This window comes from Myodes glareolus, chromosome 6, assembly GCF_982192425.1.
Source record: "Myodes glareolus chromosome 6, mMyoGla1.1, whole genome shotgun sequence".
NCBI lineage: Eukaryota > Metazoa > Chordata > Mammalia > Rodentia > Cricetidae > Myodes > Myodes glareolus.
This window is the reverse complement of record NC_142031.1, coordinates 108,394,086-108,408,823: the sequence shown is the minus strand read 5'-3', so window position 1 is coordinate 108,408,823 and position 14,738 is coordinate 108,394,086. Positions and strand designations below refer to the sequence as shown.

Here is a 14,738-nt window from a genome sequence, read left to right as displayed (position 1 = left end):
AGCAGGACCACTTTCCCTCCAAGGGCTCTCAGAGAGGCTCTTGTTGGCACTCAGTGGCTGGCACTCTGTGGCTGGCACCCCGTGGCTGGCACCCCGTGGCTTGCAAGAGCCTCCATCTTCATGGCACACTGCTGTCTGTGTCGTCTTCCTTGTGGGGTGGTTGGTCCTGTCTGTCCACTGCCACCAGCTACACCCCGGTTCTCATTTTAAATGTCTTTACTGATACACCACACAATTTTCCCATTTAAAGTGGATAACTGGTTGGCTTTCATAAATTCCCACATAGAGTAACCATTACCACAGTCAGGTTTTCAGTCTCTTCAAAAAGAAACTGTATATCCATGAGCTGTCATCCCTGTGTGCCCAAAGCTGCCTATCTTCTCCTGAGCACTAAGCAACTAACGCGCTTTCTTACCTCCATAGACTTCCTTTTTCTAAGGTTTTTCAGATAATAGACGAGCATAGTGTGTGGTCCTCTGTAACTGGCTCTTTAATTTAGTGTGTTTTCTTAGTTCACCTGTTACATAGCAAGTATCAGCACTTCCTTCCCCTTACTTCCTAAACAGTCCATTACAGATGCAACACTTTATTTATCCATTCATCCGCTGATACTGTATGAGAGTTGTTTCCACTTAGCTATTACAAAGTTCTGTGTGGCTATGCTTTCAGTTCTCCTGGGTATGGACACAGGTTTGTCTTTTGTCGTTGCTGAGTTTTTGTTTTGTTGTTTTGTTTTGAGACAGGGTCTCATTATGTATCTCTGGCTGTCCTGGACCTCACTATGCAGATCAGGCTGACCTTCTGCCTCCCGAGTGCAGGGATTAAAGGCATGTGCCACCAATGCCCAGCTATGATGCAGGTTTTCTTTGACTACTAGTTCAGAAACTGGGAGATAAATGGCTCAGTGAATAAAGTGTTTGCCACGCAACCATAAGGCCCTGAGTTTGGATCTCCAGTGCCCAAATAAAAGCCAGGTACTGCAGCATGTGTCTGAAACCCCAATATAGGGAGGCATACAAACTGTCACTCTCTGAGAACACACCTGACTTTTCCAGGCATCAGCTTTGACCTCTCCTGGTCGTTAAGGGCACAGCCATACTTAAAAATGAATAAAACAAAAACAAAGAAACAGAATGTGAGTGCCTGAGCTGCTTTTGGTTGTGACACAAACACATAATAATCTAAACTCTTAGGAAGCGGAGGCAGGAAGACTGAGATTTAGGGGCCAGCCTGGGCTAGACAATGAGCCCTGTCCCCTGAAACAAATAAATAAGATACACAAAAAAACTATCAAATGACCTGAGACACTAAATAGCAGGTTCCTTTTTCTTCCTTTTAAAAATGCAAATGTCTCCTTCATTCTAGTCTTTCCTCAAGCCTACCTAAAGTAGGCAAAGAACAGGAATGTTACTGGGGAATAGAGGTCACAGGGGTAACTTCAGAGAATATAATAATTTAAGCAGAACTCTGGAAAGTTCTGGGGGAAACTGAAAAAAATATACAATGTGATGACAAGCATTTCAGTTGTTCCGAAAGTAAGCTATCCATTCCACAGGCATGGAAGGAGGAATAACTGTGGGCATCAAAAGCCCCCGAGTTTCTGCTCTGCAGGCCATACATTAATCCACTGAAGGATCTCCAATCAACCTCTACCTTGTTTTCCAGCTAAATTCAGTATTTAACTTAAGACATCCCCGCAGTTTAGAGATCAAGTAGCATTGTCATATACATGTCACCATAGAGTGACAAATGTCAAGTATCAGAATTATCAACAAAATTAGTATCTATCTCCTTAAATCCATTGGCTACTGATTGATTAATCCCAGACAGAAAGCCAACTTGGAATGTTTACTGATTAAAAAAAAAAAAGTCACCTTCTTCACTTTCTCTAGTACAGTGAGTCATCACATCTTTCCTACAAAGTTACTAAGAGTCCCAAGGAGTGCCCATGAGCATGAGCAGCCTCAGATGCGCTACTGAAAAGCCCCGAGATCACGGTCACACTCTCAGGCAGTACCGCCAGGACTACAAAGCACAGAAAGCATGGACAGGAAAGACACAGGGTGTTCTGCTCCCAAACGGCTTCTAAGTCACTAAATCTATTTCTATCTCAGGACTGCATTTCTCAGGATTTGCTTTCAATAATAATCTGGAAATTGATTATTCTGCTTTATTTAGTTCTCTCCTTTTTCTGTTTCTTAGGAAGCTTTTGGTATTCTTCCAGTTCCGGGATCATGCCTTGCCCTTAGTTACCCTTCTACAACTGATGCAAAGTTTCCCTCATATTGTAGAAAAAGCAAATCTACTAAATTCAGAGACTAACACATGGTCTCTCTTCATTTGGATTACTAAGTAATAAAGTTTGATAAATCCAAACGGAACAGGACCTGCCTGGCAGATACTATTTTCAAACACGATAAACTCTAGTACCTCAATTCTTGAAATGTGAATGGCAGCCTAAAGCAACACATTACAATCTGGTCATAACTCAGCTCCATAGTACAGCCCACAATGTTTCTAGGTTGTCTTCTGGTTTATGACCAATAATTAATTATGGACTCACAAAGTGCTGTCATGCAACATTTACAAAGTACATTCACATATATTTTCTCATCTGAGCTTCAAAGTCTAATGACACAAGTAGTTAGTCATCATTCACATTTTACAGATGTGAAAGCCAGCTGAGGGGATAACTTCCCCCATAAAGACAAAATATAAGTGTTTGATCTGGAACTTGGGCTCAGCTTTAAGTCCCAGAGCAGATTCCTGTGCTAAGACAATCATCCTTGACTTCCTCTAACAAGGTGGCTATTTCCACAAAACAAATGCATCATCAGTATAATCAGTGAAGACATTATCTAAGGAAATGATCAAACAAGACACCTAGCAGAAAACAGGCCTCCTTTTCACACTACGTGCTCTTTTGATTTGCACCCAAATATTGAATTAATGTTAAATTCAAAATGAAATAGAATTAATAATTGGGTTTTACAACTTTATTAAATATACTTTAAGAAGTGCTTGCTTCTTTGAAAAAGGAAAATAAAATTTATTTTTAATAGCCAAACTCTAAAGCAAATCCACAGATAAGCCTTACCTGTTCACCGGCTTCTTGAAACTCTTTGCACGCATCAGGGAACACGTCATAAAGAATGAGTGGATAGCCATGTTTCATGAGATTTTTCGCCATTGGATTTCCCATGTTTCCCAGTCCAATGAATCCAACTGGAGTCTTAGAAGCCAATGACCTAGAACACACTGATTTCAATACATTTATAAATAAAAAAATAAATTTGTAATACTTTTTGAAATCAGGTTGGGGGCCTATAATTCAAAGCAGTGGCTTAGTCAGGCACAGAAGTGTATGGCTATAACACCAGCACTCTAGAAATGAAGGCAAGAGGATCTGAAGTTTGAGATTACTTTCATAATACTTCAGAAACAAACAGAGCCAGTTTAAAAAAAAAACCACAAAACTCAGGAAATAAAGGCACTGACAACCTGAATTACATACCTAAAACCCTGTTGTAGGAGAGATTGTCCTCTGATTGTCACACTTATGTGGTGGCCTGCTCATGCTCGCTCTCTCTCTCTCTCTCTCTCTCTCTCCCACACACACACACACAAGTTTAATAATTAAAACAAAAAGCAGGGGCTCAAGAGATGGCTTATAGTTAAGAGTCCTTTGCTCTTGCCAGGGATCCTGGTTTAGTTCCAGCACCCACATGGTGGCTCACAATCATCTGTAACTCCAGTTCTATGGGCTCCAACACCCTCCTCTGAAGTCCATGGGCACCAGGAATTCACATGGTACACATACAAGGGAAAACACGCATACACAAACAACAAAATAATTTTAAAAAATTGCTGTAATCCCATAAAATAATGCTTTAGAAAGTAAGGGCTTTGCCTCACCTTGGAAATAGCATTAGATACAATTTTTTCATTTCACAATGGCTCTCAACAAATACCACTCAGTAAATGTTCACTGTATGAAATAATGGCAGGGTTTAGAGAGACACAGATGCAGTACTTGCCCTTGAAAAGTCTACAATTTACTGAGAAGAAAGAAACAGCTCTACTTGTCCTTGCATTTGCAGGCTTTATTCTTCCTTTCAAAGACTGAGTCTTGGAGACTGTGGTATGACAACTACTTGGAGAATGTGGTGTGACAACTAATCATAGCCGTTTTCAGTTTTCAACTCCTCCCAAACAACTGCTTCTACTCACCATGAACATATGTGAGTCTGAAAAAATCCCAAAGGAAAATTATTTGACAATCTTGGCTTGACAAACAAAGCTCACACTAGGTTAGAAGTATACTTAGTTCCTTTCCATGACTGACTCTACCACTTCCATTAAAGGTGTTGCTCCTGTGCTACATCACACTGCGCTGCTGTTTTACTATGTACACGGGAACCCTTTGTCTTTATAGTCCACGAAGGTTCGATGACAGAGAAATGACACTAATTGAAATTTTATTTTAAAATTAAATAGATTAAGTAAATTTTATAAAAGAGCTCTAATGCCCATGGGTGAATTAACGAAAAGAGAAAATGAAGCACAATGAGATCAGCCCACTGTGTTGAGGTTAGGAAGGTGCAATTTAACAATCCAAAAGCATGACAAACAAGGAACACCACATTTTTAAAGCAGTTAATTTAACAGAAACTACTGTAAGTCAAACAGGTAACAGGTTCGACAAGGGAAGAGTAAGGATGCGGTCACACACTCCACAATCATTAAGTAGTCACTTCAATGTACTGTGTGCCAAGGTTGACCTCAAACTGATCCTCCCATCTCTGTCCCCCAAGTGCTGGCATTATAGATTATAGGTATGCACCACTACAACACCTAGCCACTCAACATTCAAATGAGATACAGTCCTTGGCTTCCAACGACCTTAAAATCCATGAAGACATAAACTAAACACACAAAATAAATTAACACAAGACAGGTAAGGATAATAGGTTAAAAAAAATGCTGGCACAGAATTCATGGTTTGGAAATTTGAAGAAGGTACATTTAACTTGTGTATTCTACAACAGATCAGGTTTCCAACAGAGCAGGAAGAAGGGAAATTACATCAATAAAAGAAAGCATGAGTATATTCGAGAACAAGAAGGCCAGAGACATGAACAATAAGTTACTGTGGCAGCTTCACCACATGACAGACACTGTTACCTAAGCACTTCACTGATAACTGCCATCATGTAATATATTTCCTAAGAATCTAGGGAAAATATTAGATGCTTAGGGAACTTAAGTCAAATGATTACGGATATAGTCAGGCTTTGTGCTCATCTGATCTGGTTCTGGTCTTGCAGTGCTGGAAGCTGAATTCATGCTAGGTATGACTTCTGAACATACTCTGTCTTTGGGCTTCACAGACGTTCAATCTTGGGACTTAAAGCTCTTTATGATAATCTGGCCTAGTTACATGGAGGAATGTTCTTAGTCTTCGGAGATGCATACTGTAATAGTAGGATATATTATGGTGGCTGCTATTGTTTTTCAAATGACACACACTGGATATGTATTTATGTGGAGAGAAATAAAGAAAATGGCAAAATTTAACAAATTGTGGACTCTACACAAAACACTACTCAGAATTCCCTGTAGTATTCATACTACTTCCTGGTGTGGGAGAATTGTCTGTATTCTGTCAATCAAATTTTAAATAAATGCTGATTGGCCAGGCAGGAAGTATAGGCGGGAAAACCAGACAGGCAGCAGAAGTGGAGCAAAGAGAACAGAAGTATTCTGGGAAGCAGGAAGCTCCCTCCGCCACTCCTGCCCACTCCTGCGCAGACCACCAAAGAGGCAGGATGTAATCTGCCCAGCTGTGAAAGGTATGGAGCCATGTGGCTAACATAGATAAGAATAATGGGTTAATATAAGCTACAAGAGCAAATAAGAAGACTGAGCTAATGGGCCAATCAGTTTATAATCTTATGGAGTCCTCTGTGTGATATTCTTTGGGGCTTGCCAACTTGTTCGGTACCGGGAGGGAAAGAAACCCCAAGAAGCAGGTCCCTTCATGTTACAACTTCCCATCTTAATTTTTCACACAGGGGAAAACTAACATTATTTATACTTCAAAATATTATAGATGAGAGTAACTAAGAAGAATGCTGCTAGCACTGGATATAAACAGGACTGTTTGATACTCAAGTAACTCAAAAATCATGAAGAAATCATGAAGAATGACTCTGATAGGCAAAAAAAATCACAGAATGACAACAGAAAATATGTCAATTCTCTTCAGAAAAAAAATGAAAATATATTCACCTTGTCATAAGCAGAGAAACATAAAACAAAGAAGTATGGGGCTACTCTTCAAGTACTGAATAGACCAACTTTTGTGTCTTGGACAAAAATTATCACCAGCATGTAAGGACTGATGCAAATGAGCGTTCTCACACACTATCAAATACATCAGATTAGCCTTTTGAAAATCTATCTACGTTTTAATTTAAAACAACTGACTCAGCAATCTAGAAATTTACTATTTACAAGGAGCTATAAACTTTGTCTTTAAAGGGTCAGTGGTAAATGACTTTCAGCTTTGTAAGCCATGAGGCCTTTTATAACAAACCCATTCATGTGCTCTAGTTTGAAAATCGTGGTAGACAATAAACAGAAGTGCATGGCTTATTTTAATACAACACTGTTTAAATATGATGTATATGTGCATGTTCAAATGTGTATGGATACATATAAAGGCCAGAGGTTGGCACTGGATGTCTTCCTAGATCCCTCTCCACTTTATTTACTGAAGCAGATCTCTTGAACTATGAGCTTATTGATTAGCTAACCTAGACAGACAGCTTGGGGTGGGGGGCAGGGGACTTGTTATATATAGGTAGGCCACCACACCCACGCAGGTTTTATTTGTTTGTTTGGAATCCAAACTTCGGTCCTCAACGTTGAATGGCAAGTGGTTTATCTACTGAGCCATGTCTTGAGCCCTCAAATACAATTTTATTTGTAAAAACAGAAACATGAATATGAAACATCATTTGCCGGGTCCTATACACTAAACTCTGAACCACACAAACAGTTTATTATAGCACCAATTGTTACAGCAGAAAAATGTAAATAACTAATAACTTCTCAGTAGAGTACTTAATTCACAATTCACAGTAATTCATATTAGCCCAATGCAATGAAATATTACTCCCACATTTAATTGAAAAGAATGGGAACAGTGGAGTGGGTAAGAAACAACTCCAAGCTCCCACATGCAGCAGTCGGGGCTCCTTTCAGGATCCTCAGTTGAGGTGAAGCTTGATTAGGATTCCTGACTGATTAAGAGAATTTAACATAGATCCAAGCACAGTGGTCATTAGAGAGGCACTCACAGAAAGGAAAAAAACACATCAAGCTGCAGTTGCCGTGTATACAACTTTGGTGGCTCTCAAGTTACATCTTAAAAATTGTTAACATCCCTCCCCCTTTTCCCTCTTTTTCATAAATGAAATTATACAATGTTCCAAAGGTGTCTTGATTGAACTGAACTCTATGAGGTAAAAACAGGGTCACAAGGAATACACAAGGAGTCAAGGCATGTCTTTCACTGCAAGCAGGAATTCTCTGAGAGTCCTTGAAAATTGTAGGGTTACAACTGGAAAAAGAAGAAAGATCACACAGGAGGTGATTAATATGTTTAGGTCTTAAGCATGACTATCATTTAAGTCTTATCTGAAACATTTCTATATAAAAGGAACATTGTCTCTTATAGGTAACTAACTCACTAAAAATGTTGATTATGCTAGATTTCTTTTTTTGAGAAAAGCATCATTTTCAATTTTTGAGAATTTCATGCATGAGGATGATATTTACACCATTTCTACCCTTCCTTCTCCCCATCTCCAGCTCCTCGTGTGTCCCCTCTACTCACTCAAGTTCATGACTTCCTTTACTTATTGTTGCATGCATGTACACATGTGCAGTTGGCTGAGTCCATTTAGTGTTACTTGGGTGTGTATTTGCTACAGCCAGCCACTGAGATTAGATAACCTATCCAAGAGCTCGTCCCTGAGGAAGCCTGGCTCTCCCTCTTAGCAGACATGAACTGCCTACAGTTCTTGATGCAAGACTGGGGCCTTCCAATATTTCCCACATCTTGACTCAACTGTCAAGAAGTTTTAGCCAGTCCAGAGTGAGGAGAGTCTTTTCCCTCCTGCATATCCTTAACTGTCTTTCTATCTTGCCCTACCATGGTATACCTGTTTAAGTCGGAGGGGAAACCTTCAGGATAAATTATCAAATAAAACACAGGAAGATGCAGTGCATTAATACATGAATATGCATCTCGATCTACCCTACTCTACCGCAGCCTACCTGTCTAAGGCAGAGGAAAAGCCTCCAGGAGAAAAAACCAATAAAAAATAGCAAGATGTAGAGTATTAATAGAAGAATATGCAGAGAAAAAAATACACATGAAGGTATTTTCTGGGGTTTTGTATAGGTATATTAAAAAAAACAGTAATTACAGCTCAAATGTCAAGTTATGGGTCTGATTTAAAGAAAAGATTTTTTTTTAGTAAAAATCTTTCGTTTTTACCATATGCATTTAATTTTTATAACTACATATGTAAGAAAAGGAAATAAATGAATTGGCACAGTGAATGTTAAGTGCTATGTGAATTAATTCTAACTAGAGAGGTTTCACTAAATGGGCACATGGGGATACAAGCCAGTTCTGAAGCAATTACAGAGTAACAGTGGTGATAAAGTGGATCCAACAAGTGTGAGCTGTGTTGCTACAACCATTACACAGGTTAACCCTCCAACATTCTTCATCCCAGATTCAGATCCCACCTGTCTAAACAATACTAGTAATGCCCTATTGCCAAATGTCTGGTCCAGGGACTGCAAACCCTGCCAATGACCTAGAAATGTTGTGGAAAATGTAAGGAATGAACAAGGGAGTAAGAAAAGCATTGTAAATAGTTAGCAAACTTCTATAACTCTCAGTATCACTACCTAAGTGGCAGCCAGGGGAAGGAACCAACCGCAGAAAAAAACTCAGAATTTAAGCAGATTAAGAAATATACTAAGATACAATCAAAGACATCAGTGAAATCCCTATTTGGAAGTAAATTTCAGACTGGATACAATCAAAGCTAGAAAGGTACTTAACAAATGAACAAAATAACATGTCTGTTTATTGGGGTGAAAAAGTAAGTGTCAATGGGCCAGGTATAAAACAGAGAAGCAGGATGGATACGAGCAGAACAAGAGTCACAGAGGTCGTGCTAGCCACCAACAGTTCCAAGTGATAGGATACAAGAAGAGCTGGGAGGACAGTGCCGACCTTGAAACAAGAAGGTCTACATTAACCAGGCCAACTACGTGTTTATCAGTCAAGACGGGTTGTCAATGATGGGCTCAGTTCTCTTCATTTCATCATTGGAGCAAAACGAGAAAACGATGGTATTAAGTAAGTATAAGTGCTGTGCAAAGAGAAGTAACTTACTGTTATGATCAAATTTAAATTCTAAGTTTACGAGATCCATGTGAGGGCACCTTCCAGACATATGCCCTTGAAGGGACAAGTTACTTAACTTCTACATGTTTTTATCAACAACAGTACCTACAACAACAGGTTACTGTAAAGATTACTTGAAGAAAGATATGTAAAGCATTAAACAATGCCTAGCACCTGACCCTCAGTACACAGTAGCTACTTTTATGAACAAGGCCAAGAGGCACCACTGCCAAACAAGTTCTACACCAAGGGGCCCTTTCGGCCTAGAGGGTTAAAAGGAAAAGAAAGATTGGAGGTGACAGAGATCATTTAGGGAACTCCAAGCCTCCAGTGACATGGAGCTTCTGAAGGAGTACTTGACATACAGAACTGGCTCCCGAGGCTACAGGGATCCAAAGGAGTTTAGTGGAACTCTAAAAAACATTCAAACCTACAAGAGAAATGCATCTTCCTTAAAGCAAGTTTTGACAGAATGTGTGGAAACAGCAAAGTGACAAATAAAAATCACCTGGGAAAAAAATTCAGTCAGCCTAAAGGTGATACTGTTTGACTGGCGAAGAAACTAATTGGAAAACTTGACAACACTGGTTTCTAAACTTACAGATTATGATCTCTCAAATGTAATATGAGCAAGGTTATATATAGCTTGGTAACTGGACCTGCTACTAGAAATCAGTATACTATCCATAAAAAGATTATTTTACATTTTCCAAAATCTTCCTAATCAAAGGAACATATTTATTGTAGAGTACTGAAGAAAACGCGCAAAGCCTCTGAACAGATTTTTTTACTGTACCATAAGATATTAGAGTATTCTTCCCTTACCTGAAGGAGATACAGTTCAAGACTGGTTGTCTGAAGTTATAGACAACGTCAAACTCTTACGCATATTTTCCTGCATATATGTTTGTTTGTGTGTGTGTGTGTGTGTGTACCCATGATAAAGCTTAATTCATAAAGTAGGCACAGTATGAGACCAATAGTGAACAATTATAATACACCTTTGGAAGTTATAAAAATGTGGTCACTCCAAAAATATCTTTCCATGTAGTATTTTCAGTCTAAGAGGTATCATCTCCAGAATGGTATAGCCTCTGGGGGACTAGCTGGAAGGAAGGGGTCCAGGGGAATGGAAGAGGTGTGACAGAGGGAATGGAGGCGAATATTACCACAATATGCTGTATCTATGCATGAAACTGAAAAAATTTACATCTAAACATACAAAAAGTACAACCCACATATACAAAAAGAATCAGTGATTTGTTTTAAACTCAGTATTGCAATGCTCTATACAATACTATTTTATTTTTCCACCCCACCTTTGGTGAGATGGTCTTTAAAAACGTCCTGATACAATTTTTCCATGTACATGTTAAGGAGTCCCAAAAAGTGAGTAGAAGAGCCTATATCTGCATACTTTTTTAACCTCTCTACAAAAATAGACCTAAAGCTAAATATAATTATCTTTTAAAATAAAATATATAAAATTTTCTTATTAAATGAGTTATGAAACAGGAAAGTATTTTTTTTTTCTATTTCTTCTGGGATGCATTTGTAAGTCTCATTTCTTTAAAGGTACATAGATCTTTATAACATTACCATCTACAAGCTACATGTAGATGGTAAACATATATGCTATATATGTTTTATGCTATAAACAGCTCAAATACATGATGGAGGCAAACACACCCAGAGAATTCAGAACATTAAATGTTAGTAATTGAACATGATTCCTTTTCTTAATTTCCCTAGACTTTCAAATTGCATGGAGATGCCACCCCTTTTTTTTAAGATTCAAATCTCAAAAAAGTTAACATTTTCGGAGTTAGTTTACTATTTGCAGTGGTTAATATTAGTTATGTTAACTCCGGCATTTAAAACAACTCCAGAGTAAAACAGGATGGCTCAGCTGTTTCAAACCCTTCGCTGAAGAACTACTACTTAAAACTTTTCATATATACATACCTCTGGGTCAAAGCACCCAAGTACAAGATGCTTTCCTAAAGCAGTCTAACCAGCCTTGAGAAATAGGTCCTTCCAGCTGTCAGAGCACAGCATTACTGTCTTTGGCGTCAGATTCTCCTATCATGAATTATAAGAACTTGCATAACTCTTAAAGCGTACATGAAGAGCTCACTAGAGCACCTTGTAAATAAATCTACAGATCAGCAACACATCGTCCCGGGCTAATCAGATCTGAAAGACGCGTGCATTGCCGTAAAAACTGCTGCTCTCTTTAGTACTATGGGAAAGTGATGTTTAAGAAACTGTATTCAAAATCACGTGTTTGCATCTTGCTACCATGATTCCTTTTCTGTCTGTCATCCCTTACCTGTTATCACACAGACACTCTTCCAAAGCAGGAAGGAAATTCACAGGTTTTCCTGAAGGAAAAGACTGGTGACAGCTCAGAAACCAATTCCCAGCCTATTTCTTACACAAAAATAACAGGCATCCTGCATCCAGAGCATGCTAGGTAAACGCAAGGGGGCTGTTGATTTGTTAATTCATAAATTTTTACATCTAAAAAAATCTTTCCGTGTCCCCCACAAATCAACCAATTCTTAATTAAAGAGGTGTCTTGGTGTGCTAGAAAATCCAAGAATTGGGAAGAACCAAGGGCTACTTCCTAGACCTTGTTGGAGATGTTCCAATTTACTTATTCAAGGGTCTCGGGAGTTCCTCATGTGAAAAACGAAATGACTGAATGAGTTCTCGGGCATTCATGTGGCTCTAAACACGGCCTCCTCCTAAACCTCTGGTCAGTTTCCCTAACTTCCAGCAAAGCGTAGTCAGTCAGATAGGTTCTGGCTCCAGTTTTGAGGACTTTCAAAGAGTTGTGGTTAATAATTTGACAAAAGTCCACCACTTTCAGGCAGCACAGCTCCATTCCATGAAGAGTGAGCCCAGCTTGCTGGTCAAGGGTGACAAACTTTGCCAGATGCTAGGATACCGCCATGCCACGGATAGGAGTGATTAAACACAAATCGGGCCTTGCAGTTGGAGATAGCGCCCGCTTAGGGTGAAGCCGGGAAGCTGGAAGGCTAGGGGTCGCCGGGGTGGATGAGGTGGGGTCACCCCTGGAGCTAAGCCCTCCAAATGTTCTAGGAGCCCCAACTATAAAGCGCACGCCCCAGACCCAAACACTCCTCCCCTTCAAGAACCCAAGCTGTTCCTGGGTCCCGCCGAGGACGCTGAACAATCTGGAGTCGGGCAAAGAGCAGGAAGGGAAGACTGACCCCTCAGGAGGCAGTCGCAGAGGGGCCCCGGGCCTTGAAGACCGCCACAATTGTCGCTTTCACCCTCAAACCAACCGCAGCCCTTGGAGGGACAAGCCCTCTTCCGATGGCCCGAAGAAAACGCGCAGAAGGGTCCTTACCCGCTGCAAGGCTGGCTGCAGGCCGCCGCCGGCCACTCCAGTACCACAGACGGGAGGCTGCTCCTCGGAACCCCAAGGAGGCTGCCATGCTGCCCCCGCCCCGCCTCCGCGCCTTGACCTCGGCCGCCTCACACACGGCCTGCGGACTGCGAGTATGCGCAGCCGGACTAGCCGGCTCCACGCAGAGGACAGCTCGCGCACGCGCCCTTGCTTCTCTGCTTGGGCTCCGCCCAACGAGGGGCGGAGCACGGTGTTGAGAGGCGTGGCCAGAGAGGCGAAACGGACCAATCAGGACTCCCAGATCCTCAGACGCCCTGCCTTGTGGCCCGCTGCAGCAAAGTTTACCACCTTCGGGTAGGAGAACCCTTGTTTACTCCAAGCCGGGGGGTGTGTAGGAGGCGGTGGCTGTCACTACCGCCTACTCGGAGCACCTGCCCTCGGGAACTGCCTCTTCCTAGGGCTAGTAACTATTTTTCTTCCTAGAATGCAGCTATTGCAGTATTTAAAGAAAGAGCAGAAATTCCATGTTTCCTAGTATAGGAACTCAGTTTTAGCTTTAGTAATAAATACATGGATGTCCCAATGTTAGCATATATATTTTTAGTTTCTGTTGAAAAACAATAGAGTCTACCCGTGTGTAATTACTGAAATCCATGTGATATATGACTCAACGGTTTTTCCAATCATATTTGAAAAATAGTAAGAAAGTAATTGAATAACGTTGTTCTCTTTGAAGAGTAGACTTTCTAGGAATTTGCTGAGTTCCAAACGCTGTTTGTTTGTTTGTTTGATTGATTGATTGATTCGGGACAGGATTGCTCTGTGTAACAGTCCTGACTGTCCTGGAACTCTTTGTTTTGTAGACCTGGCTGACCTCGAACTCAGTTCCTCCTGCCTTTGCTTCCCAAGCACTGAGATTAAAGGTGTGTGTCACCATCTCCCAGCTAAGATTGAAAACTCTACAACCTACAGCCATTTTGAAACCAGAATCTAATGGTATGTTAAAATCCATCGGGGAGTATATATGTGTATCATACAAACAGATGCATTGCTGCTTTGTCCTTATTTGAACGGTTGGTATACACATCTGAATTTCTGTCCCTTAGGGACAATTGCAACACTTTCTGCTTCCACTGAATGATTTTCATCTTCGGTACCCCCGAAACAAGACTTATAACCTTCGAAGAAAAGTAAATCAGGAGGAAAGAATGAGGTTTGGGGGCCATAGCAATCCCTGGATGTCCACCTCCCACCCTCCAAGTCTGTTTTTATCTTGTTTAATTCATTTTCCTTGTATTGTATTCAACCTAAAAAGCAGAATCAAGGGGTTGAGTTTGACCTTTAAAAAGCAAAAACAAAAGCTCTTCCTAGTTAGCTCTGGAGTTGGCTGATAAGAGGAAGTCAAGGTGGTGGAGAATTTCTTCGCAGGCTATCAAGGTTTTGCCATGGTGTTAATGCTCCCAGAAAGCCACACTTAGTGCAAGGACCCATTTGTAAATAGTAGGAAAATAATTCCCGTCATTGGTTGTCTTTCTTAACAGGCCTCTGTCCCACCACAGTAGAAAAGAACAAAGGAAGAGGTAAAGGAAAAGTTTTTTAAAAGAAAAAACAAAACAAAAACAAGTTCTAGCTATTAGACAATCTCTCAGATTTGGTGCTTCCATCCTAATAGGACTAATTGGTTTCTGGAGCATTTCATGTCTCTCTATTAGGTTTTAACTGGAATGGATTTTCTGCAACCAATAAATGTGTCCCTACAGGTTTCTATACTTAACTGCTGAAGTGCAGCCTGCTTCCCGACTATGTCGACCCCCACGGCAGAGCTGTTTACGACACAGGACAACACATCAATTCATCTCTGTG

General features: G+C 40.5%; 1 protein-coding gene and 1 long non-coding RNA gene across 2 annotated transcripts in view; both read right to left on the bottom strand.

Annotated features, from left to right (window-relative positions):
- The window catches only part of Hibadh (3-hydroxyisobutyrate dehydrogenase), a 96,978-nt gene extending 83,933 nt beyond the window's left edge, over window positions 1-13,045 (bottom strand). The window contains exons 1-2 of the mRNA XM_048440362.3: window positions 12,876-13,045; window positions 3,098-3,258 (exon numbers count right to left, since the gene is read on the bottom strand). Coding sequence (XP_048296319.1) covers window positions 3,098-3,258; window positions 12,876-12,963 — 249 coding nt within the window. The 5' untranslated portion in view covers window positions 12,964-13,045. The remainder of the gene's footprint in view (window positions 1-3,097; window positions 3,259-12,875) is intronic.
- On the bottom strand, window positions 6,965-9,562 carry LOC146894366 (uncharacterized). Its single transcript, XR_015002421.2, has 2 exons — window positions 9,323-9,562; window positions 6,965-7,627 (listed from the first exon to the last, which is right to left on the bottom strand). It is a non-coding gene; the product is annotated as an uncharacterized LOC146894366 (long non-coding RNA).
- Window positions 13,046-14,738: the final 1,693 nt, after the last annotated feature.